This window comes from Parus major, chromosome 3 (assembly GCF_001522545.3).
Source record: "Parus major isolate Abel chromosome 3, Parus_major1.1, whole genome shotgun sequence".
NCBI lineage: Eukaryota > Metazoa > Chordata > Aves > Passeriformes > Paridae > Parus > Parus major.
This window is the reverse complement of record NC_031770.1, coordinates 69,048,966-69,072,799: the sequence shown is the minus strand read 5'-3', so window position 1 is coordinate 69,072,799 and position 23,834 is coordinate 69,048,966. Positions and strand designations below refer to the sequence as shown.

At 39.0% G+C, this 23,834-nt stretch overlaps 1 protein-coding gene across 1 annotated transcript in view; it reads right to left on the bottom strand.

Annotated features, from left to right (window-relative positions):
* SEC63 (SEC63 homolog, protein translocation regulator) overlaps positions 1-23,043 on the bottom strand; it is a 60,025-nt gene extending 36,982 nt beyond the window's left edge. Inside the window, exons 1-3 of the mRNA XM_015622004.3 lie at positions 22,852-23,043; positions 4,146-4,245; positions 3,243-3,357 (exon numbers count right to left, since the gene is read on the bottom strand). Coding sequence (XP_015477490.1) covers positions 3,243-3,357; positions 4,146-4,245; positions 22,852-22,975 — 339 coding nt within the window. The 5' untranslated portion in view covers positions 22,976-23,043. The remainder of the gene's footprint in view (positions 1-3,242; positions 3,358-4,145; positions 4,246-22,851) is intronic.
* Between the last annotated feature and the right edge of the window lie 791 nt (positions 23,044-23,834).

Below are 23,834 nucleotides of genomic sequence, written 5' to 3'. Positions count from 1 at the left end.
AAAAAAAAAAAAAGGAAAGATTTCTTATCTGTTTGGCAAATCTTAAACGTATTCATGAATACAAGGAATTCTCACTTGCAATATTCTTCTATTTAGGCATAGTTCATTGATGGAGTATGATGGTCCACAGCAGTTTGTATGCAGAAATAAAACTATCAGTCACCAGGAACTGCAGATTTCCCTGCCACTTAAAAACACCTTTGACTAGAATCATCCTACCCATAAATTATTTCAAACTTCTTGAACGAAGGGAATACATATACCTGAGAAAGATTGGTTTTCATTCTGCTCCAGCATGTTGTTAAATGCCACTAACACAATCCCCTGTGCATTAACTTCCAGCTTGGACTGTGAACTTCACTACTCAAGAAAACAAACAAAACTTTATAGTAAGTTCAGCTAAAGCTTTTTTCTGTATGTTGTCATCTGCTATGTTTCACACAATTACCATAAGACTTTTCAATATTTTGTGTGAGAGAAGCCTAGCATGCTGACCTTAACTGCATAATAAACACACAAGAATTTATTTACAGATGATAGTAATGTCTCAATAAATTTAAACCAGAAATCAAACTACCCTGAGGCTTCACTTGCTGTTACTGTATCTTACTTTATATAGTCTGCCATATTCCAATACTGTTTTTCAACAGCATGCCTGCCTCATTTAATGCACAAGATAAATTTACTCCATTATCAATTAGACTTCAACTAAAAGCAGGTGTTTGAAGACTAGATGAAGAATGCCAGACAGGGAGCAGAAGCTTGAATATAGGGGAAAAAGAACAAAGGGAAGGAAAAAAATCCCAAGCTGTTAGAGTAGAGTGAGTTTCATGGCTCAGATGAATGCTGCCCATAGAAAAAACAAAGCTAATTTTTTCTCTTTGACACAGAGGGTGAACATAATCCCTGACAAGTTGACAAGTTTTCCATCTACATTAATTGCTTACTCCTCATTTTCCAAAGCTAGGCTACAGAGGTTAGGCCTGACTTACAGAAATGCTTAGTAGCCTTGGACAGCTGGTGTCAGTCTGCTTGGAACACAGAACGTGCCTGTATAGACTTTTGAGATTCATCTTTATGCCTTGGATCTCATCTCTAAAACTGCAGTACAGATACTTATTAAATAAATCATTAATATTTGCACACCTTATGTGTTAATGAATTCAAGTGATGTGCTTCAAAAAGAGCTATTCTATGGTCGAAACACAGTGCAGATAATACATATAAAATCTGGTGTAAGTACATTATCTGGACTTCATCAGTGTTGTGGTTCCTCTCTGGAGAAAAACGCTTCTTGTTATAAACTGATAAGCCAACATAAAATAAAAAAAATAACCTTGACTAGAGTGTGAATGAAAAGAAGTGTATTACTGTGCATCAAAACTTTAAAGTTGCATCTGCAACCATTTTAAAGTTTTTAAGTTTGGGGGAGGGGTTTTGCTGGTGTTATGTTTTTTTTTTAACAACAATAACAGCTCCATTATCTAATTACACTTTAGCATCTGTATCACCGCATCAGCAGGACTGGCTACAATTCTCAAGGTTCCATCTGAATAGTAACAGAACAAATCTTTTAATTTTTCACATAGTCCAAACTGAAAGCCTTTCATGAGATTTAACAGAAATTGCCTAAAAGCAAGAAACACACTCTGAGATACTGAACTCTTATCTTGAGCCCTATTTCAACTATCTATCATCACAACCATCTTTTCCTCCCCATTTTAAAATCTCTGCTTTCATTCAGCTAGTCCTTATGACAACATTCACCATCCCTCAGTTCTTGAGGCATTCCAGAATTGGTTTCTTTGCCTGGGTAAATTGCACGTGTCTTGAGCACATGTACAAGTTTTCATCAGTAAACACAAAGCTATAATTCACCACATGCATTCCTGTCTTTCCCCTCTTGGTTGTTACTTACAGAAATTTCCCAAAGATAACGAAGGAACATACTCTGATGACCTAATCCCTAGCCTGATTTGTTTACTCAAAGTTAACCCAGTTATATGAAAATTTAAACTGCATGGGTCCAACAGATACCATTCAACAGTAAAAATTTGCATTGCTCCTTCCTATGCATCAGTGAGAGAACTCAAGTTGGCAATCAGTGAGTTACGGAGGAGCTGAGCAGGGGTTGAATTGCAGTAACTTGGCTCTAGACATGACAGGCAGGTGTTCTACCTCTCTAGCTGGAAATAGGCTACAGACTTCTCATCTGCTATAAATGGCTTTCTTAGCACAAGGTGCTGCTTTTCTCTGCTGACACGTCAATGTCATTTAAAGGCAAGAGATGTATTTCCTGATGTTCACATACATATTAAACTCTCTCACACTAACAACATACATCACATTTAATCAAAACAGGTACATTCAAAGCTCATTCATGTTCTTGTGCTCAGCTGGATCCATAGCATACTTCTTTAGACTTGAGAGTGAAACATACCTCAGACTCCAGAACTGGAAGATGACTCTACTGTTCAAAAGAGGAGCCTTGTATCGGGAAATAATTAACATAAGCAGAGAATCTGCTTGAGGTATTGTGGTTAAGATGAAGAGTTTAAAAGAAGTTCAGAAAGTCTGTCCTTGGGATATGTAATTTTTTGAATCCATTTTGAATCAGTCTTTCAGTATAAACAAAGCACTGCATCTATTTTCTAGGTAAGAACTATATCTTTTTTTATCCCAGTTTAATAAACCTATTGGCTGGGATCACTGTTTAGAATTTGTTGTTAGCAATCAGAGATACAACCAAGACTCAAGCTAGCCTTGAATGTGCATCACCAACACCTTTCAGTGAAACCTTCATTGAAATCCTTCATTTACAAACAGTGCTCTGTAGAGAAACCGTAAATCAAATTAATTCACACTCTTGTTTATACAGTTTCTTCAGCATCCCTAAAAGAGAAGATTTATACAGGGCATACAGAGCAAAAGGAATTTTTTTGTCTTCCTGTATACAGAGAGGAAAACAACATCTGAATAGGATTTTTAAAAACCCACCTCACTACTTTACTAGAATTTTGAAGAAGCTAGATACAAAAGTTATAAATTGGTACAGATATAGGCAAAAAGCACGTAACAACAGAATTTATAACTGCAGCAGCAACTTTCATATGCCAAAAAAGAACAAAAACACTAGATAGATTCACTATACTTTGTTTGAAAAAACAAGTCTAAGATTAGACATATACACACAGAATATACAATTACAGTGGTACAGACTAGTGAAATATGTTATTACTTACAGGATCCAAATGTAACACTTCATAAGGGTTGTATTCTTGATACTCTCTGTCTGTTTTGGAAACTTTGTATGCAAGGAACAAAAATAATGCCCAGCCAGCAAGGAGGACTATTTTCCTGTTTGGAAGAAAAGAATTTTTTAAATATACAAATCCACTAGCTCTAGCACCATTCTAATAACATTAGAAGCCATCTCATATCACTCTTAAAGAAACAGTATTAAAATAACAAGAAACACTAAAGCAAGTATTAGCATTTCAGTTTTAATACCACTTTTTCTCCTAGTTTTTAACAAGGACAATCCACTACCACAAAGTCTCTTTCTGTTCTTTAACAGTCTGTCCTCAGCAGATATATATTATTATTTCCTATTTTTACAGAAAGATTTTGACTAGATTCTAGACAATGTCTTAAAAAGAAAAAAAAAACAAACACAAAATGCTGACACAGGTGTGTAACACCAAATATTTTGAGGGTGGAAGTAAACAGGAACTGGTGGATATAAAGCCTTTACCTTCAAACATACAAAGTTATTATTCTTTTATATTTGAGTATATATGTTCAAATACTAAATATTTAAATCAAAATATTGCACTAGCACTGCTAATTTCAGTGAGGGAGAATTATTTTTTTAATAAATAAAAATTGTTTATTTTTTTACATCTGAGGCTCACTGGTCTCATTTCTCAGATATCTGATACAGGACAAACAGCATGCATCATGATTTCAAGCCCTACTCAACAATAATGATTACCTATTAATTATTCAAATATAGCAGATTGCAAATGTCTCTTTAGTGATGCAAAAGTAACTAAATCCTACTTTGATTACAAACCAATGTATTGCTATTTTTAAAAAAGTAAGAACTGCTTTAATGGAAAGTCATGCAAAGGAAACATACGTACTTCACTGTAGGAATTATGTTCTGCTGTGGTTTTAGTAGTCGCAAGCGGTACCACAAACACCTTCCATATACGTTCCTTATATTTTTTAATCGAATTTGTTCTATAAAAATAGAGAGATTGCGATTAACCAAGCTGACAAAACACAGAACAACAAACATGCCAACCCGACCCCAAGAAGGCAGTACAAGGTCTGTTGAAGGACTAACAAGATCCAGCAATACCAGAGGAAAGAATGCTTTTTATCCAATTAAGTGACACTGTACATGTATAAACATAAGAAGTTGGTCAGATTACTTCCTCTACCTAAAAGGAATCCATTCTATTTTCTATATGCCACATAGTAACCATCATATGTGAACCCAGCCTTTGCTTCACGCACACCTGTAAACTTTGCTTCTGCCACTAAACTCCAAAAGTTTCTCATTTCAGTATGTCAGCTACTGCATGCAGGAAAAACAAACAAACAAACAGAATGCAACCCACAGGCAAACTGGTGTTTATGTACAAATAAAGAGTACAGCAGGAGTAACAGCTCCTTCCTCAATTCAAAATATGACACAATTACTTCCTCTTTGTGATATCTGCTTTTATAAGCTGCCTTCATTTAAGTTTTATTGCTGAAGGCTAAAAGGAAGGAAGACTAAGGTAACAGCAACTTGTAAGCCATGCAGCTCAGTAATACATGCCTTCAGCAAGGGAGTTTTCACATTAAGACAGTCAACAAGATTTCTTCCCATGGTCCTCTTCGGACAGGAGGGGGCTGGACGGAAATTGCACTTATACTGTCAAACTCACCATGATGAGTATGGAAGCTCTGTTAAGAGAGTTTTAATTGTATTGCAGAGCTAATCAGGACCAACTTAGCCTTGGTCAAGGAATTCTTTTATACTACGAAAAGTACAGTGGAAAGCAAATAACTTGTCCAGAATTTCTCCACATACTGAAATTATATGTTATAACTAAACTCCTGTTTAAGTAACTTGTCTATCCATAAACTATGCAGTCTGACCTGCAACACTTTGAAGTTAGGATGTCACAGTAATTACCTTACTTGCAAAAGAATAAGATCATTTGGCCCTTTTCAGACTGAAGGAAAAAGAATCAAGACAAAAGAAAATTCATCCAGGGTCAATACACTTAGATATCGCTGGTGAATAAAATTTAAAAGGCAATCATAAATTATATAAATACAGGAATTATATTAACAACTTTGATCCACAGCACATGTCAGTCATAGTCTCCTAAGTCTTAAATCTCAACTTAGCACTTTTGACCAGGTGATGCCCTCACAGAATCACAGGATTGTTTGGGTTGGAAGGGACCTTAAATATCAACTAGTCCCAACCACCCAACCATGGGCAGGGATGCCACCCACTAGACCAGGTTGCTCAGAGCTCCATCCAGCCTGGCGCTGAATTCATCTTAATTAAAACAGCAGTTATGACACATAAAGACATTTATATATGGCTGATTTCTAAAAGGCAATAGTGGAAGACAGTGACAACCTCTGCTTAGTTAATCTGAAGGTGTTGGAAGGTGGGATATGGTGTTGATCTACTCAAATTTCTAAGCAAGCACACAATTCAGATGAAACATGTAGAATTCAATTAGCAATCGCCAATCTTTGAGGCTGGAGAAACATGACCATTGTGTTCCATATCAACCATGAGTGCAGATTTAAAACAGATTAGATGTGAGCACTAGATGGTATTTCAAACTCTGGCTGATTTGGCAAAAGTAGAGTGAGAACACAGATGACACGTGGCCACCCAGGAACTAGTAAAGCAGACAACTATTAAAGCTTGTAAAGACAAGGTACAGAAAAAAATTGTATCAGCTTATTCTGAACTACCTAATTCTATAGAGTATAGCTTCCCCAAAACTTGATATGACATTAAACAGATTGATGCTATTCCTGTGACAATTATATTAGTAGTCCCGTCACCCCCAAAACCAGAGAGAGATAATCAAGGATAATTGAATCCCCTGCACCTCATTCAATTCTTGCCTGCTTCATAATAAGTTTCCAAACTTCTCTCACTGTTTTGTTCAAGAGATAAACCACACAAGTATTTTGCAGCTCTCCGGATCTGCAAAGATTGTTCACGTATCTAAACCACAAAACTTTCTAAACAAAAAATAATAGGACTAAAATTTGGTTAAGTAATCCCCCACTCAGTTTTACTCATGTAAGGCTTTAGAAAGCACTGTGAAGGAAAAATTTCACAGACAATGAAACACATTGAAAATGCAACACTCACTCCCTACCAGTAGAATGTAAATTAATTTTGGCATTTTGTCTTTGCTTTTTTTATTTTAAGACAACAATTGTAGGAGATCTCTCTTGGGTCAAAACTGGATTCACCACAACCAGAAGCTAATTGTTACTTAAAATTAAATTACAAATTTAAAGCAAAACTAAAGAGACAGAACTAAACAAAGAATTGGCCTTTTTAAAAGAAACACCCAACTAAACTTTATGCCTTTAAAGACTACAAGTCATGAGGATGAAAAAGCTTTGCAACAGAAACAGGGAAGAAAGGGTTCCAAACATTTTAAATGTTCACTGGATAACTATGTGCTATACTGTGATGCTTTTATGAAAAAGTTACTGATTATACTTGAATAAATCAGATATCAGAAGACTCACAGAAGACACATGTGCTTAAGCCCAAATCACTTATTTAAAATACTTTCAATCAATCAAGATGAAATCAACTTTTTATCAGTTCAACCACATACACCCAGATCAGCACCTGAGCCTCTTAGTGTTTTTGCTAGGACTTTGATGGTTTAACAAGCTGCAGTGCCTTGATTTCAAAGGCCACAATACCCCATTTCTCAAACCTGCCAACTGTCCAGCCCTCCAAGGACCAGATGACCCTCTCTTTTCCCCACTCTGCATCCTCCCTGCAAGAATTGCCGGCATCTTCTAGCTTACCATGCCAAAAACCTTCCAAAAATGCCTTAGAGGACACAACCTTAGAGAAACTAAACACAGTTGAGCAAGATAAACTGAAGAGCTGGCAGAAAGTCAAATAAAAATTATCCACTGAATGTGGTTTACAGTTATCATTGAACTGAGCATCTAGAACAGCTTTCCAGTAACAGCTGCAGAAGACATGTTTTGTGACTGGTCTTACAATAGCATCAAAAGAAAAAAAACAAAACAACCTGAGTCAGGATGCATGAGCAAAAATTAAGCCCTTTGAATAGTTGGCAAATAGAACTGCACAAAGGGGCCTCTTCAGCCAAGCACCAAATTAAGGCATGATGCTTAAGTAAGTAGCCATTGCATTTTTTACACATGCATCTGAACAACTGTGAATCAAAGTTCATTACAGTTGATCAAACAGTATCAAAGCAAAAGCATCTTATTAATCTCTTTCTGATCTTGGGATGGCAATGGTCTCAATTCCAGAAGGAAACGGGGCACTAAAAAGATTGTTTACAGTTATAAGTTCAGAACATAAAGAAAGAATCAAATCCTACCCAAACTGAGGCTGAAGTCCCAAGTACTCAAATTATTTGGAGCTATCCTGAGGCACTTCCTCTATCATAGGTAATCATTAACACATGTTAATTAGTGGAATTCAAAAACAGGCACCTACTTGGGGAAAAAAAAAAAGGAGCAATACAGACAGTGTAACTCCCAGTTTAGGCAGAAAGCCACTGGCAAAATACCATACCTACTGTATCCAGGAAAAAGAGGCTTCCTGTTTATTTACAGACAAAGCCTGCAATTGCACCAGAGAAATTACTCATAATATTAGGAAGACAATGGTTCCAGGAAAAAGAAAAAAGGAAAAAAGGAGAGAGAAAAATTTTTAAAAAAATTAAAAATTATAAAAAGAAGAAAAATTTATAAAAAAAGTAAAGACAAATAAAAAAAAAAAGGCTTGCAAATGCCAAAATACCAGATAATTCTGGCGCTTAACAAAAGCAGCAACTTATTACTAATGAACAAGTTGTGGATAAATCAGATCTTTTTTGCTTTCCCTTTGTCTGAGAAAATGAGCTTCTTTTTTACACAAGTGAATTTACCATGCCACAGAACTGGCACACTGCTCTACAATATCCTGCAGACCCTGATCACACTGGAGTGTGATCCACACCTTACACCTCCCTCAAGGTAACACTTTGCAGCGAAATACGAATTGTACTTCCTCTGGTTCTTTGCTCTGGAATCCATATTCCACTAGGGAAAGAGGTTCAGAGTTTTAAAAGCAGACAAGTAGAGTTCTCTTGCTTCTTCACAGTCCAAATTGTGGCTTCCCATTACAGTGTAAGTGCACTTCAGACAACATCCTTTGATATGGGACTAGAGGGAGACAAGTGTGTGGGGTGGGAGGAAATGTTTTTCCTCCAGTCAAAACCTGCTCTCTCTTTCCATGGGCAAAATCCTTCACAACATGAATCTCTCCTATGGTTTTAGGAATAGGCATTAAAGAGCCTTGGAAAGCAAAGGTATAATGCATCCATGGGCTTTAGAGTTAATCTCACTAACACTAGCCCATGCATCAAAGAACTGTTAAAGTAACCCTCCACATGAGGATGTAGACTGCCACTTCATTCCTGTAAATAATCTGGGGAAGCATCCCATGCTTTATTTCCCTCCACATGGCTCTCAATGCATCCAGAGTTCCTGAGATTCACAAGCAGATTTTCCCCAATACAATTCACACTCACAAGGGTTCTCACAAGTGCATATTATAGCAACTTTAAAAATGTATGTGAATATCCAGCCATAACGACATCTTCATATACTTTTCAAGTTCAAGAAGTACAACTAGTACTGATACAACAGAAAACCTGAGCGCCATCCCTTTCATGACTTTGTCAGAGGCCTTATAGAAGTTTAGGTAGATGACATAGGTTGGTCTTCCCTTGTTGACTATTGCACTTTTGTATTCCAGGCATCAAAACAAGTACAAGTAGAGAATGTTTAAATAAACAATCGACTTTTCTTGATCAGAACTTATGCGAACCTCTTGAATATCCAGTTCTTTAAGCCAGAGGCATCTGCTTTTTCTGTGTTGGTAACGCAGGCCACGCAGCTCTTGGGTAAATCAGAACAACTTAACGGGTTGGTAAGGGTGGAAAAGACCTCAGGAGATCACCTAATCCAACCCTGCTGCTAAAAGGAGAGTCAAAAGAGCAGCTGCTCAAGGTCTGGCTGTAGGCCTTTGGAGTAGCTTCAGAGAGAGCTCACTGTGCCTCCGAACAACCTATGCTACAGTTTGACCATCTTCATGGAGCAAAAATTTCTCATATCTGCCTCAATCTCTGTTCTGATTTACCAGTCACACAATGGGTGAGGACACAGGACATACAAACACAGAAAGAAGCTTATTACAGGTTGGATTTCCCATTTCCAGAAATTACATTCAACCTGTGTTTACAACTCAGCCATGTCTGGCTTAAGTTTGGTTTTGAAGTTCACCCATCTTATACACTTATTTTTCATCCTTCTGAGAAAAAAGAGCAGATTGCACATCTATTGTTATTGGAAACAGGCGATTCTATAAGAGAGAGAACGAAAATAGGTACAGCTGTAATTACACTGACAAGTTTTAATCTCCAGAATCTTTTTTCAGCTGCAACAAACAAAGGTCAGTTTTAGGAAAAAAAATACCACAAATAACTGCATTGCATCAGTATTTATTTATATATTATGGTGTTATATACATATATATATGGTGTTGCATTGCAACACCATTGCATCAGTATTTATATTTAAAGCGTATAAAAATTTTAAAGTATCAGTAGATTTTTATAACAGCAAAAAAAGAACAAGCAAAACTCTAATACCCAGAATACATGGAAGCCACCAGTTTTCCATTATTCTACCTCAAACTGCATGAAAGAGCAGAAATATGTCATACTCTTCTGTGCTCTACCTCCAGGCTACAAAAGCTAGGAAAAGCAAAGTCACATAGTCAAAAATACAGCTCCAGTGGACTCTGTCAGAACAAGAAACAGGACGAGGTGCACATGAAATATTCTGCCCACCCATTGCAGTCTATTCATCCAAAGGATGGTTTTGAAAGAAAATTCCTTCTTCCAGCAAGGAACACAGAGCAACACAGTTCTGCATCCCTAGGAAATGCCATGATCACCTTCAAACCAGACTTCCACAAAACTCATTTGTAGTGTGCCATCTTCTCTCCACACATGAATGGAAAACTTGTACCTGTGAAAGCATCAAGAGGTGCAAATAATACACACAGCATGCAAGTCATGAGTTAAGGTTACAGCCCAGGAATATATGGCTCCAAACATTACACCTGTTCTGTTAAAACTGAGGGCAATAGGCTCAGTCGAGACAATCTCAGGAGTTTCTGGGTTTGCTGGATTTTGTTCAGGGTTCTACAGTTTTAGTCCTCTAAACTGTACACTTAAGTAGGCTCCTATTTACTTTCAACAGTTATGTGTGTGTATATATATTGAATTGAGGCTCTCTGAAAAAACTTACTTTCTTAAGCACTTAACTATTTCTCGGATAACAAGTGAAGTATGAAAAGGCTGCCCTGCATATGCTTCATACATATGCTATGTATGTTAAGCATAGGCCATCTATGCTTAACTCTATTGACTTTTTCCTTGATAATTATTATAAAATAAGATTCCACATGGATATAGTATGTTATCTGAGAATAATTTTAAAAGTCACAGGATTAGGAAAAAACCCCACACACTTACTTTCAAAAAAGACACTGACAAACACTTATAATTATGCTGTAAAAACAGTAACCCATCTTTGCCAGCAACTAAGAGGCAGGATTGAAACTCACAGCAAACTCAGTCAGCAACCCCTCTGAAGTACTGAGCAATTTCAACTTTATTATAATAGGATTGATTTCTACTGTAAAACCCCAAATTAAGAGCCATTAAGCAAACTGAATTGCTTTTAAAGTGTTCTGAAATGCTGTGGCTTAAATGCAAAAGCCTTCAAATAATCACTACTGCTCCCACTAGGATTATTTATTAAAAAAAAACAAAATAAAATGAAAAGCCTGTTTCAGGACTTTGAATGGACCATAGCAGGGAAGAATTAAACCCATCTGATAGATGCTTTCTAACTTCAATGTCTATCATTTTAAAAATTGTTCTCATTATCCTCATTATTTATCTATAAAGAGGTTGTGTCCAGGTTAGCCTCTTAACTAAAACATTTATAGCTGAATAGTCTCACCCTAGTTGTTTTCAAAGAGATTTTTCTCTCTTGTAAATATTCATAGAAATAAGCAAAAAAAAAATCATGTGTTTTGTGTAACATGTTAAGTATTAAAACCCCAAGCACTTCATTAACTACAAAGAGACCTGCAAAAGACTTAACAGCAAGGCTGCTTTTTTCCAGAGCACATTTTGCAGCAACTAGATAAAACTTAAAAGGAACAAAAAGTAACCTAACTTACCATTCCCACAATTCCACACATATTTGCTGACCAAAAGATAGCATTTGTTACTAACAGCTTTAAAACAACAGCAACATAAGATGATTCAGTATCTTGAAAGTTAACTTATTTTCAGAGTTTACTTACTGGAGCTTTCTGTTTACAGTCAGCTGGGCACAGTTCCACATTACTCTACTGCTAATCAAGCCATTTCCAAACCTTGTCCTTCCTATTAGCGTACTGTCTCATTTGCACTGACTGTCAGTGGAATTAACTATAATAACTTTTAAGCTCTATCAACTAAATTATCAAATTTATAGTAGGGCTGGACCTATATGTGCATCACAAAACTTTAATAGAATCTGAGAGGAATCAGAAAACTCGACATTTTACTATGGAACACCACCCACATGAGTCAAGATTAACAATTTTAGATGAAGTCAACAACAATGCTGGGCTCCAAGATTACATACTCTTAACTACTAGCTTAATTTTATCAGTTTGGTGCAGAACACATTCAATCCAAAACAAATGTAAACAAAAGTCACTTAGCATATCACCAATCATTAAAAAACGCTTGTTGTCAGTATTGTTCTGATGTACACCCTGAAGAAACTCTTATTAATAAAACACCGAATTAGTAGACACAAGGATGAGAACCATACATCTGTTTATCATCAGTAGAGTCTTTAGTAAAGTCCTCTCAAGGAAATAAACATATGGAACAGATCCTGCTGATAGTCTGGTTTCCAAAAAGCTTTTGAAAGGTTCCTCTTACAAATCTTTCAGGACAACCATTTACCTATTGCAAAAATAAATATGTGACTAGAAGACAGTGAACTGCCAGTTCTCCCAGCAGAAAGAAATCACCAGAAGCTCTGCAGGAAATCTGTGTAGGAACTACAACATAATTCATTAATAAGTAATCCGACTAAAGGGCAAGCAGTAAAATAAAGCTTCTGGATGATATTAACTTATTCTGGGTAACAAGGACAAGGGCATCCTGAAGAATTGTAAAGATCAAGCAAAGGCTCTTCTGAATGTCACATGAAATTTAGAGTATGAAAATGTAAAGCGCAGTGGGGGCTATCCTAATTCTATGTATACAAGGATGAGCTCAAGGCTGACCATCACCTCTCAGAAATGCAATCTTGGTGTTGTGGAAACTGTTCTATGTAAACTTCAGCTGAATGCTTACTGCTAATAAAAATCAAAGCATGTGTTTAGAGCACTCCTAAGAGAAAATGAAGGGATTATCACTCTACCAAATAAACTGGAGGAATATCCAACCTTGAGGCTGCACATACCTCAAGTATGATGTACAGTCCTAGTCCCCACCTCTTAAAGAGGGGCAACCAGAAAACACTCAATTAAGATGAACAAGGGGCCATCAAGCGAATAAGGAGATTTGTGTCTAATATATAATCTACAAATCTTCACAACGTGCAAGGAGAGGTAATGGAAGGCTGTAAAAAACCTGAGTGACAGCCAGGACTGAACATTTACTGCTTCTTCCAGCGAAGCAAATAAGGCAACATTAGGTAACATCAGAAGCAGCTGCAAAACAAAGGTGATTATCTGCAGTGTGGGCAGCAGATATAGTGACCTCCCTCACACAGGATAGTCTAGATGCTATACCAAAAGTTACTGAACTCAAAACCACTGTTAGTATGGACAATATGAGAAGGAAGCATAATTTATGCTTATCCTGTTATTCCTTCCTGTAATAGTTTAGATTCACCAGTTTGCGTTTCCCAGCCAGCGCACCAAATAATGTGGTGGGTTTAGCGCTGGATAAAATCACCAGTGCACTTACTCATTTCTTGCTGTGAGATATGGATTAGGAGAAGGGCAAAACAGGCTTAAAACTTAAAAGGTATATGGAAACTTTATTAACAGGACTATAAGAAGCATTAGAATAAAACTTCCAGAACACCTTTCCTCCTCCTGCCCAACTTTTTCCTTTCTTAACTGACAATGTAGAAACAAAACCTGGGATGGTAAAGCAGTACCAACTATACAATAGTCTTCCATCAGTTCTTGTAGGGAGAAGAATTTTCTCTTCTCATGCCACGGACACTTCTCCACAACAGTTCTCTTGTGGCTTTTCATTTTCCCAAATAGCAGTCACCCAGGCAAAAAGTTCTGCATAATGAAATTCTTCTCATTTTCACAGCCCTCCTAGAGGTGTGTCCATGAGCCATGAACTCACGAGGTATTATTTGAAGGATGAGTTGTTCAAAGGCAAAGGTTCTCTTCATCTGTCTCTGTGATCATCTCTGGGAACAGAGGTTTTCTTCTTCTCTCCCTGGAGGCAAAGGGTCTTCATCAATACTCATCTCTCTCTGTTCAAGCTTCTCATGGGATCACAGCTACTCCAACATCTGCTTGGCTTCATCAATGGATGTCTCTGCTCACATCTACAGTTTGAATCATTCATCCTCCCATACTCTCTCATAAATTAAAGGAGAGATTTCACTATATCATTGTCCGTTTCCATGGCCCTATCAAAAGAATATTTCAGCACCATTCAACATCTCTTCATTCTCCTTTCATATGAGGCTTAAATCTTTTCTTTTTTATGTTTCCATGCTGTCTTTCTACGTGTCATCACTCTGTCTTCTTCTCTCCCTGGAGAGAGGAACAAGGTCTGCAGACCTCATCTGGGTAGTGAAAAGGGTCAAGATCTTGCCCAGTGGCCACAGCAGTCACTGTGCTGGATTTCAGGCTGAGTTGGGCCCCTCCCTCTGTCCAGGCAGCCGCTGGTGGGGTGAAGGAGCAAGCAGTCCTGATTTGGCCTGGAGCCATCTGTGTGGGCCAGGGTGGGGGTATTTAGTGTTGGCCAGATGTCAGCAGCCATGGCCCAGTGCCCCACAGCCTCCATCCCCTGCCCGGGAGCCACTGGGGTCCAGCCCAGGTTTGCACAGGCCGAAGGGGAGCAGAGCTGGTCCCACCAGAGATCTGCTACCTTTCAAGGCTGGAGGCAAAGAGAAAGAGTTGTCGAGTTTGTGGTTTTTAAAATGTGGATTTCACAGAGGTGGATCAAATTTTTTAATGTGTAAAATGTTTTCAGTTCTCAGAACTAGCCAGCTATTGGCCTGTCCTAGGCACAGAGGAAGTTCCCAGCAGCTTTTCTCAAAGAAAACACTTCCATGGGTGGTTTCTTACTTTTTTCTCCAAATGCTAATCAATGTGGAACCACTACACTTCCTTAAGAGTGAGAAGGGACTGCAAACTTGTATTAATGTTACCCTTGCATTCAAAGCTGTTATTCTTCAGGGTTTTTGAAATGTTTTCAACAGCTTGTCTTGTTCAAGTTACTATAAAACCCTCAGGATACATACTTCTATTCTTTCCATCAGCTTTGTAACAAATTATGAATTTCCAATACCCTAAAACAGGATAATTTATTTAATGCAGACCTAAATAAACTAAAAAATATGAAATAGCAAGCTTCCATACAGGTACTTAACTACAAACCACATCACAATCTATGACCACCTGTTTCAGCACAGCTTTATAATTATGTGTCTCAGTCCAGCAGCACAGGTGTAAGTCAAAAAGTACACAAAGTTCAGCAAACACATCAGTATTGTGCAACTTCCTTAAGGCATTCATTTCTGTAATACAACTTCAAAAACCCCAACTGATCTAACTCAGCATGTCCATTCTTTTGTTTCTAAAGAAAAAAGAGTGTTTTAAATTTTACTGGGAAGGTAAGCCTTTGTAGAAGCCATAATGCTTACAAATATCCTCGTTTTAAACAGTTCATCCAGCCAGCCACAATAAAGGAATCTTCTGAATTTAAAATGCTTGTAAGCAATTTCTTGTAAAAGAGAAATACTAGGTGAAAATCTGAAAACACATCTTAAATTTTCTTAGTTGTATATTTATTTTAAAACTGGTGCAGACACTAATCCTTTTGCTCAGGAAAGAAATTAGGTAAAGAAATTAGTGGTTTCTGCTCTTGCACCTGTACCCTGCTCTTGATATTTCTAGCCAGCACAATCCTGCTCAGCATGAAATGGAGATACATGTTAGGTCCTGGCTAGTAACTGAGGGAAAGGCCTGTAAAACCTACAATGGGAGAAAGCAGTACCACAGGGGTCAAGGATGCAGCATCAGCCCCAGTAGAGACTTGACCAAATTGCTGCAGATCTGAACCCTTCTTTACAGGCATGAATTTGAAACACAAATTAAAAAAAAAACAAAAAAACTATAACCAACCAACCAAAAAAACCACCAAACTATCAATTCTATTCTTTGTCATTTACCTTGCTTCTCTCTCAAAATTCCTGCTCCTTCTCCAGTAACAGTTTAGCTGCCCATGAAACCGTAACTGAATCTAATTCTCTAATACATAGCCTGGTAGTTTAGTGTCATCTTTGTGAGTAGTCAAGATAACCTTGCAGCAACAGTTATATGAACAAGACATGTAATAAAAACCTTCAGTGCACTGTTTTCATAAGTTTCCATAACACAGAATGATTTTTTTTTTTAAAACAGAAAGTACTTTATTTTTATGTACATGTAATATACATAAAAAATTATGTAATGAAAGATAAAGTTCTTGTAATGGCTTGATCTTTAACTTGCCACAAAAATGCTTTTTGGTATTTTGTATTCTGGACAGTCTTGAAGCTACTTAACTAATGTCTAATACAGGGCTATTAATTTTATTTTATTGCTAGGAAGCTATAGTGGTAGTGGTAAGATTACAATACCTTTTTTAAAATTCCATGAAAAGACAGGCATTTTTTTCCAAATAACAGTGTAGTTTGGATAACTCTGTGCAAAGGCTTTGTTTTGAAAAATACTTTTAGAGATAATTGCTAGGCCTTACTACTGGCATCTCATGATGTTTGCCCCTTTTTCAAATGTTTCTCAAAAAAAAAGCCTACCACTTCAAAAGAGAAATATAGTAAAAAAAAATTTTAAAAAAAACCAAACAAAGTTAAGTATCTCCATTACATTATATTCTGCCTTTAAACAGTCACCTAATAAACTGTATTCTTCTGAACTTGAAATGTTTTAAGTCAACCATGGTACACTCAATCTCTCAAAAACCTCAATTTGTATGTAATAACTGTCCTTAAATGCACAACTGAGTCTCACTGACTCTCCTCCCACTTCCTGACATAATGATGAAAGGTTATATTAACAGGAAAGGATAAGCACACACATATGGGCACAAAATGCTTATATTCACAGATATCAAGTTTTCACACCCATGCTTATCCACCACATTAGCAATGAGCATGGCATCCTGTGGTTTTATCCTGTCCTTTACCAGCATCCTGTACTTTATCCTGCATTACCAAATACCAAAATCCTGTGAAATACTTTGGAGTAAGGTTAACAAGATTTTAGTGAGCTGTGGGCAAGGACAGGCATCACAGTTAACTCACTCCAACCAATCTTATCTCACACCAGAGGATTAGCAGCGTCACAGAAAAATTTTACCTGGAGTAGGAGCAGCAGCAATGCCGCTTCCTTCTCCCCCAGTTGCTGTGAGATTCAAGTGCTCATTACTCCATTACAGATAAAACTGAAAAGTGCTACCTGCATTCTGTACACTGGCCTGAGTCACATCCAAGTTGCACACTCATTGTTTGTCGTCATCCAGATAAACTTCACAGCTTCAGTTCCCCAATCTGCATCTTAAAGCAGGGGATTAATATGAGAATCTATGAGGTCAGCCTCAACACACACAGATGAAAAATACACCAAAAATTACAGAGAAACTTCATTATTGACACTACTACACAGAGATATCCAGTATAGTGGGCAGATATACTGAGAAGTATGGCTCCCAAGACAGCAAACATTTACAGAACAACTTTCTCAGGACTTCTGATCAAGATTTTGAATGTAATTGCAAAATAACATCTACAGAAGTATACAAAAAGCCCTAATGCTTCAAAATAGCAATACACTAAAAAATTAACAAAATAATATTAAGTATCAACATGGTATAATATTCTCCCTTTTAACAGTCACCAAGTAAGCTGTGCTTTTTAAATATTTCTGTACTTTGCCCAGCATCCATACAAAAAAGGCTAGAATAGTACTAGGGTTCTCTAACTGCCTATGCTACTTCCTACAGGCACAGCAACTTCAAAGATTAGCAAGAAATTGCCTCCTTTAACTAGATTTTCAAAAGCTTTTCTTTGTATTAGCCCAGTGTTCTTCAAGAAAACTTTACCTATATCTCACACAGAAACGTTTGAGAGGGGAGGTGCAAAGGGAAAGTATTAGTAGTGAGCAACAGGACAATGTACAGCCAGGCTGGGGAGCAGCAACAATAACAACAAAAATCACAAACAAAAGCCAAATAAATTTTGAAAATAAAATGAAACACCATAGACTTTGCATGGATTTCTATTATAATGCAAGTAAACTAAATAACTTTTATCCATTTCATATCAATACTTTTTTCTAGGTACAAAAATGCAGCCATTCATCTGGGTTTTTTCCCTTCCCTACAGTAGGTTTTTATGTCCTTAAACTTGAAGGAAGATCTAAATTTTAAACAGAATAGCTCCTATAGCCTCTTTTCTCTCAGAGAAGGGACTGCAAACTTGTATTAATGTTACCCTTGCATTCAAAGCTGTTATTCTTCAGGGTTTTTGAAATGTTTTCAACATCTTGTGTTGTTCAAGTTACTATAAAACCCTCAGGATACATACTTCTATTCTTTCCATCAGCTTTGTAACAAATTATGAATTTCCAATACCCTAAAACAGGATAATTTATTTAATGTAGACCTAAATAAACTAAAAAATATGAAATAGCAAGCTTCCAGATACAGGTACTTAACTACAAACCACATCACAATCTATGACCACCTGTTTCAGCACAGCTTTATAACTATGTGTCTCAGTCCAGCAGCACAGGTGTAAGTCAAAAAGTACACAAAGTTCAGCAAACACATCAGTATTGTGCAACAACTGCCATACTATCTAACTAAATTAATTCACCCCTTGCTCTCCGTTTCCTTTCTAGATGCTGACATTTAATCTACACAAGCTTACAGTGAAATTTCAAGACCAACAACAGGAAGATACTTTCATGGACACTCCTCCTAATTGCTGTGGGAAAAAAAAATTCTTCAACTCTCACACAATTAACTTTTTGAAAAACAACTTGAAAAGTCCCATTGCAGAAAATATCATTTAGTTAAGAATGAATCTGCACCAGAATAACTTCTTAGCAACCACAATTTTTATTCTAAGAGCAGTCCTTGCAATGGTTTTACTCACAGCAATTAGGCTAAATTTATACCAGTATTTTCCCAAAACAAAGGTAACCCAGAAAAGTGTGACTTTTTTTAGTAATGAAACATATATGTTGTTAAGAAACAAGTCAAGGATAAACCATACAGCCTGAAGCCATATTCACTATCATCAACACTGAAAGAATCAGTCTTCTTTCCCTCAGTCACATCCTGTACCATCCCAGGTACCCACAGTCTTACACAGAAAAGAACCCACATTAAAAGTAAGACAGGAGAAAAAAAAAAAAAAAAAAAGGCAAAAAATTAATTTTATGTAAAATTACTTTCTTCCGCTCCCATACACTGGTGCTGTATTTGGCACAAGGGATGGGGACAAATACAGGACTTAACTCTGTTAAGAGCATAGCTACCTTGATGCAATTATGAAACTTCAGTCCAAGACACAAAGCTGAACAATTAACCTTTTATAAAGGCCTTATTAGCTCAGGAGTGAACACCAAGGAGGTAAAGTCATTTGGACAAATCCAGTTTACAAAGTCAATTACCTACTTGTTTGGTTTATCAAAGCTGAGGTAATGAAATTATGGGACAGTTCACAGAGTGTCTAGCACACCACAGCAAAACCTCCCAAATACTAACATCCACCCCTACTGCAGGCTGCAACAACAGTTCATATGGACTCTTTCAGAATGCCTGGAAAAAGCAGGTTTAGACACCCAGGGGAAAAAAAGCAGCTCAAATTCTTCTCAGGACTTCAAGACATAAGTTACATCATGCTGTTCTTCCAGACAGTAGTACTGAAAAGGCTTTCCAAAAGTTTATTATAAGAACTAAAAGCAAAATGCTAATGGCTTGCCAAAAAACTATTCTACTACAAATCTGACTCTAGTAACACATTTTGAGTTTCCTCGAAGTAGTAAAGCAATATAGATCCAGTCTTACTTTCCAGTCTTCACTGTGGCAAAAACAAACAACGAGTTTGGGGGGTTTATTTATTCTATGAGCATTTACTACAAAAGTACAGCACAAAATAAATCCTAAAATATTACAGGCCATCATCAACTCCCAGATTTTTGCTGTACTTCTCCCTCTGCTGTCACTCTGTAGTGTATCACATGCCAGCAATCCATGGCAGCACATTTGTAGACAGAAGCAGCAGGCACCAATGGCATGACCTTCCTGCAATGAGCATTTCACCCTTGCGTCACACTAGCTCTAGTCTGCTCTTACAACACAGTGCGGCCAAAGCTCCTCTTCCAACCCATTTTACCAAAAAAGGAATCTGCTCTGTGTCTTTTGGATGCTCTGGTTTGCATTGCAAAGGGGTCTTGAAGTGAGGAAGACAAGCATCTGATTTGCTTCAAAAGCTCCCCCCAGATCTGGTCTTCTTCACTCCTGCAGCTGGAGCAGAAACAGCTCGCCAGTACAACTGCACCTCACCAAGTCCACTGGGGCAACAAAGGCTGGCTTCTCTGGCACAGGTAGAGCAAAACACAATTCCAGAACAAGAATGTTACTTGGTCCTACACACAGAGGACAGAGGTCTTGGTGGAGCTTATTCTCTTTGGCCCAATACTGTGCCTCAGTAGTGGAAACTCTACTCTAAACTAGCATTAAAATAGTATCTCGTATCAACATCTAGGCATTTCTGCTCATCAAAGGAAGCAAGAGATATTAGTGTTGGAAGATTTCTCTTTTGAAGACACGGGCCTTCTCTTAGCTTCTGAAATAAGTGGGTTTCCTGTTTTTTGAAACTAGTGAATTACTCTGAAAACAAGAAGCAGTGGCCAAACAAATAGTATTTTTCATCATCACAAGGTTTTAATTTATTCCTGAAATCTTGTTCATATGCTGGAACAGGCATGGTTGAATACACACAAAAAGCTGTGAGAAAAATTCTGAGAGGATTTTTCTGGAAATTACTTGCCTAAGAGCCATACACTTATGCTCAACTTGAACATCACAATATTCTACTACTTAGCAGATTTACTTCATAAGAACTTAGTTAGTAGATCAACATTAGTCCTAAATGATGATCTGCATGACACCTCAACTCTTTGTTTAAACAGAGCCTACAGAACAGAACTCAATCAAGAGACTGCAGGCATGCCATTAATGCATACGCTAAAAACTGGACTACATTCACATTTTAAAACCCATTAAGACAATTATGAGGCAGAAATCATTCTTCCATCTCCCTTCATTTCCATTGGTGATTTTCACTTAGTTGACTCATTTCTCTGCACCAACAGCATATGACAAAATCTACCTTTTGCTTTGGAAAGTATGGTTTGACACAGCTTTGTAAGAATCTAGCACTGAATGCAGAATAATATGCAGCAGGCCCTCCATATCCTGGACAATGATGGCTAGATGGAAAGAAATTAGTAATATATTTAATGGGATGCCTCTTCAGAAACTGGGTGAAATCCATACAGCCATATTCCAAAGTCTGGTTTTAACTTTCTGTCACTCTGTAAGGATAGTTGAGGATCAACTATGTAAGGCTAGTGAAGTGCTTTCAAGTTTGACAGCATTTCTACAGCTTTTCCTGCTTCTGTCAGCCCCCTGAAACTGATGTTAGCATCACAGAGTGTCCCTGCTGGCCATATCATTCCACACGGCAGCTCAGGCAAGTCACAATCATTTTCCCGAGAAGCAGCTTCTAAGAACTACAGAGAAAGTACAGTATTATTCAAGGGGAAAAGCGATTTTCTCCCCCACTGCCTCCCACCCTTTACCAGAACAAAAATATAACAAAAATCTTTTAGGTTTGGAAAAAGGTTACAGAAGTAATATTCTTTCTCTGATCCCCCGCTCCTCAAGAACAACCCAAAGATTACAAAACATCTTCAACAACAGTAACGCCTCCCTCTTGCAACAGTCAAGATGAAGAAAGAGGAGGCAGGGAAGCCTTTCCTTTCCGCAGAGAGAACTAACTCCTCAGCTGTACAACAGGTAGTAAGCACCTGGAGGGCAGACACCAATCCTCCAAAGAGGTTCTCCAGCCAGGGTCCTTCCAGAAGCCACAGGCACGTCTGGCAGCAACCAAGACTGTGAACAGCTGTGATTTAGCACCCAAACAACATTTGCTCTATCCTACTCCTTGCTAGAAGGTACAGGATTAAGATTTCATTTTCATATAAAACTAAGTTAAGCAGAACCTGGCAAGCCATTTAAAATGGCATCAAAGCCACTAAGTAACCACCAGATACTGAATGTAAAAAGATGCAAGGAACAAAAGGGATTCTTCTCAGATTGCAAAGCCCAGGTGTTCTTAAGAGGACAGCAGGTTTCTGCAATGGGAATCTGTATCAAGCATTCCTGTTTTACTCAGCACTTACCACCCAGCCTTTAAACACAATTTCTACGGCCTTTTTAATCTCAGAACTGCTATTAAAAACGTGTTCCTCTGCAAGCTGTATACCAAAACGCTTTCTCCTTCCAAAAATAGATGGATGTAGGAAAGACAAAGCGGAAATTTACTTTGAAATGAGACTCTGAACTAGTCGAAGAAACTTTATAGCACTGTTCAGGGATACAAGGCATCACCCCGAAGAGTGAAACAGAAATGTAGCCCTTCGGACATTTAACTGTGATTCGCAATGCGAAAAAAAAAATAAATCCCAAATCGTACTCGCTGCGACCTTACGGCACATAGAAGCTGAGCCCGGTAACTTTTCGTCTTTGTCCCCAACTCAATAGCTTGTTCTTTCGCCACGACCAAAATTTAGGTCACCCACCCTGAAACACTCCGGGAAGACAAGGGCAAACCCAAACCCCAAACAAAGCCCCGGACCCCGGCGCAGCGATGACTCTGCAGGAGCCGCGGCGCGGAGCCGGGCGCGCTCTGGGGGCGGCGGCCCCGGGACCCCTCCGCCGGCCCCAGGTACCGCTTAATGGCCGCCGGCGAGCGCAGCGCGGGGCCGCCGCCCCTCCAGCCGGCCCCCGGGGGCGCAGGCAGGGCCGGACGGGCGCCCCGACCGCGGCGGCTCCGCGGCGGGCCCGGCCCGGCCCGGCCCCGCTGTACCGCGGCGCAGGAGCCGGCCGTGCCCGGGGTTGGGCCGCTCACCGGCATGCTGGTCCCGCGGCCACAGGTAGTAGGTGGCGGGGATGACGATGAGCCCCACGAAGCTGGTGAGGAAGTAGAAGAACGTGTTGCCGCTGTCGTCATACTGGAACTGCTGCCCCGCCATGGCCACGCAGGCCGCCCGTCCCCGCCACCGTTGCCGCCGGCGGCCCCCCGGTGTCGCCTCTCCGGGATCCCGCGAGATCGCAGGCTCGTCCGCCCGCCCGCCCCTTCCCTCCCTCCCAGGCCGCGCTAGGAGACGTGTCACTGCAAAGCTACCATAGCCCGTCAGGCATCACGGGCCCACCTGCCCGGCCGCCCATTGGCTCGGCCAAAAGCCCCACCCGCCAGAAATAACTAAATCCCGGGATCCGGGATCCAGGGAATCGTAGCGTGGGCCGGGCTAGAGTGGGACGCCTTTGGGTATCTGGTCTGACTTCCCTGCTAAAGCAGGGTTATCTCAGAGCATGTGCCGCAGAATCACAGATTCGTTAAGGCTGGAAGAGATTCGTGGAACTCGTCCAAACTCCCCTGCCAAGGAGCAGGTTATGGCACCTAGAGCAGGTGACACAGGAACCTCCCCCAAGTGGATTTGGGGTGTCTCCAGAGAGGGAGAATCCACGACTTTCCCGGGAAGCCTGTTCCAGTGCTCTGCGACCCTCCATGTAAAGTTCTACCTCATGTTGAGGTGGAACTTCTTGTGTTTTAGTTTGTGGCCATTCTCATTCTGTCACTGGCACCACCAAAAAGAGTCTGGCACCATCCTCTTGACAAATGCCACTTTGTCAAGAGGATGTATATACGTTGATGATATCCACTCTCAGTCTTCTCCAGACTAAACAGGCCCCTGAGGTTTCCTCAGTCTCTTCTCATAAGAGAGATGCTCCAGACCCCTCATCATTTCTGCTGGACCCTCTTCAGTAGCTCATTGTCTCTCTGGTACTGAGAAACCCAAAACTGGACTCAGAACTCCTGATGTGGCCTCA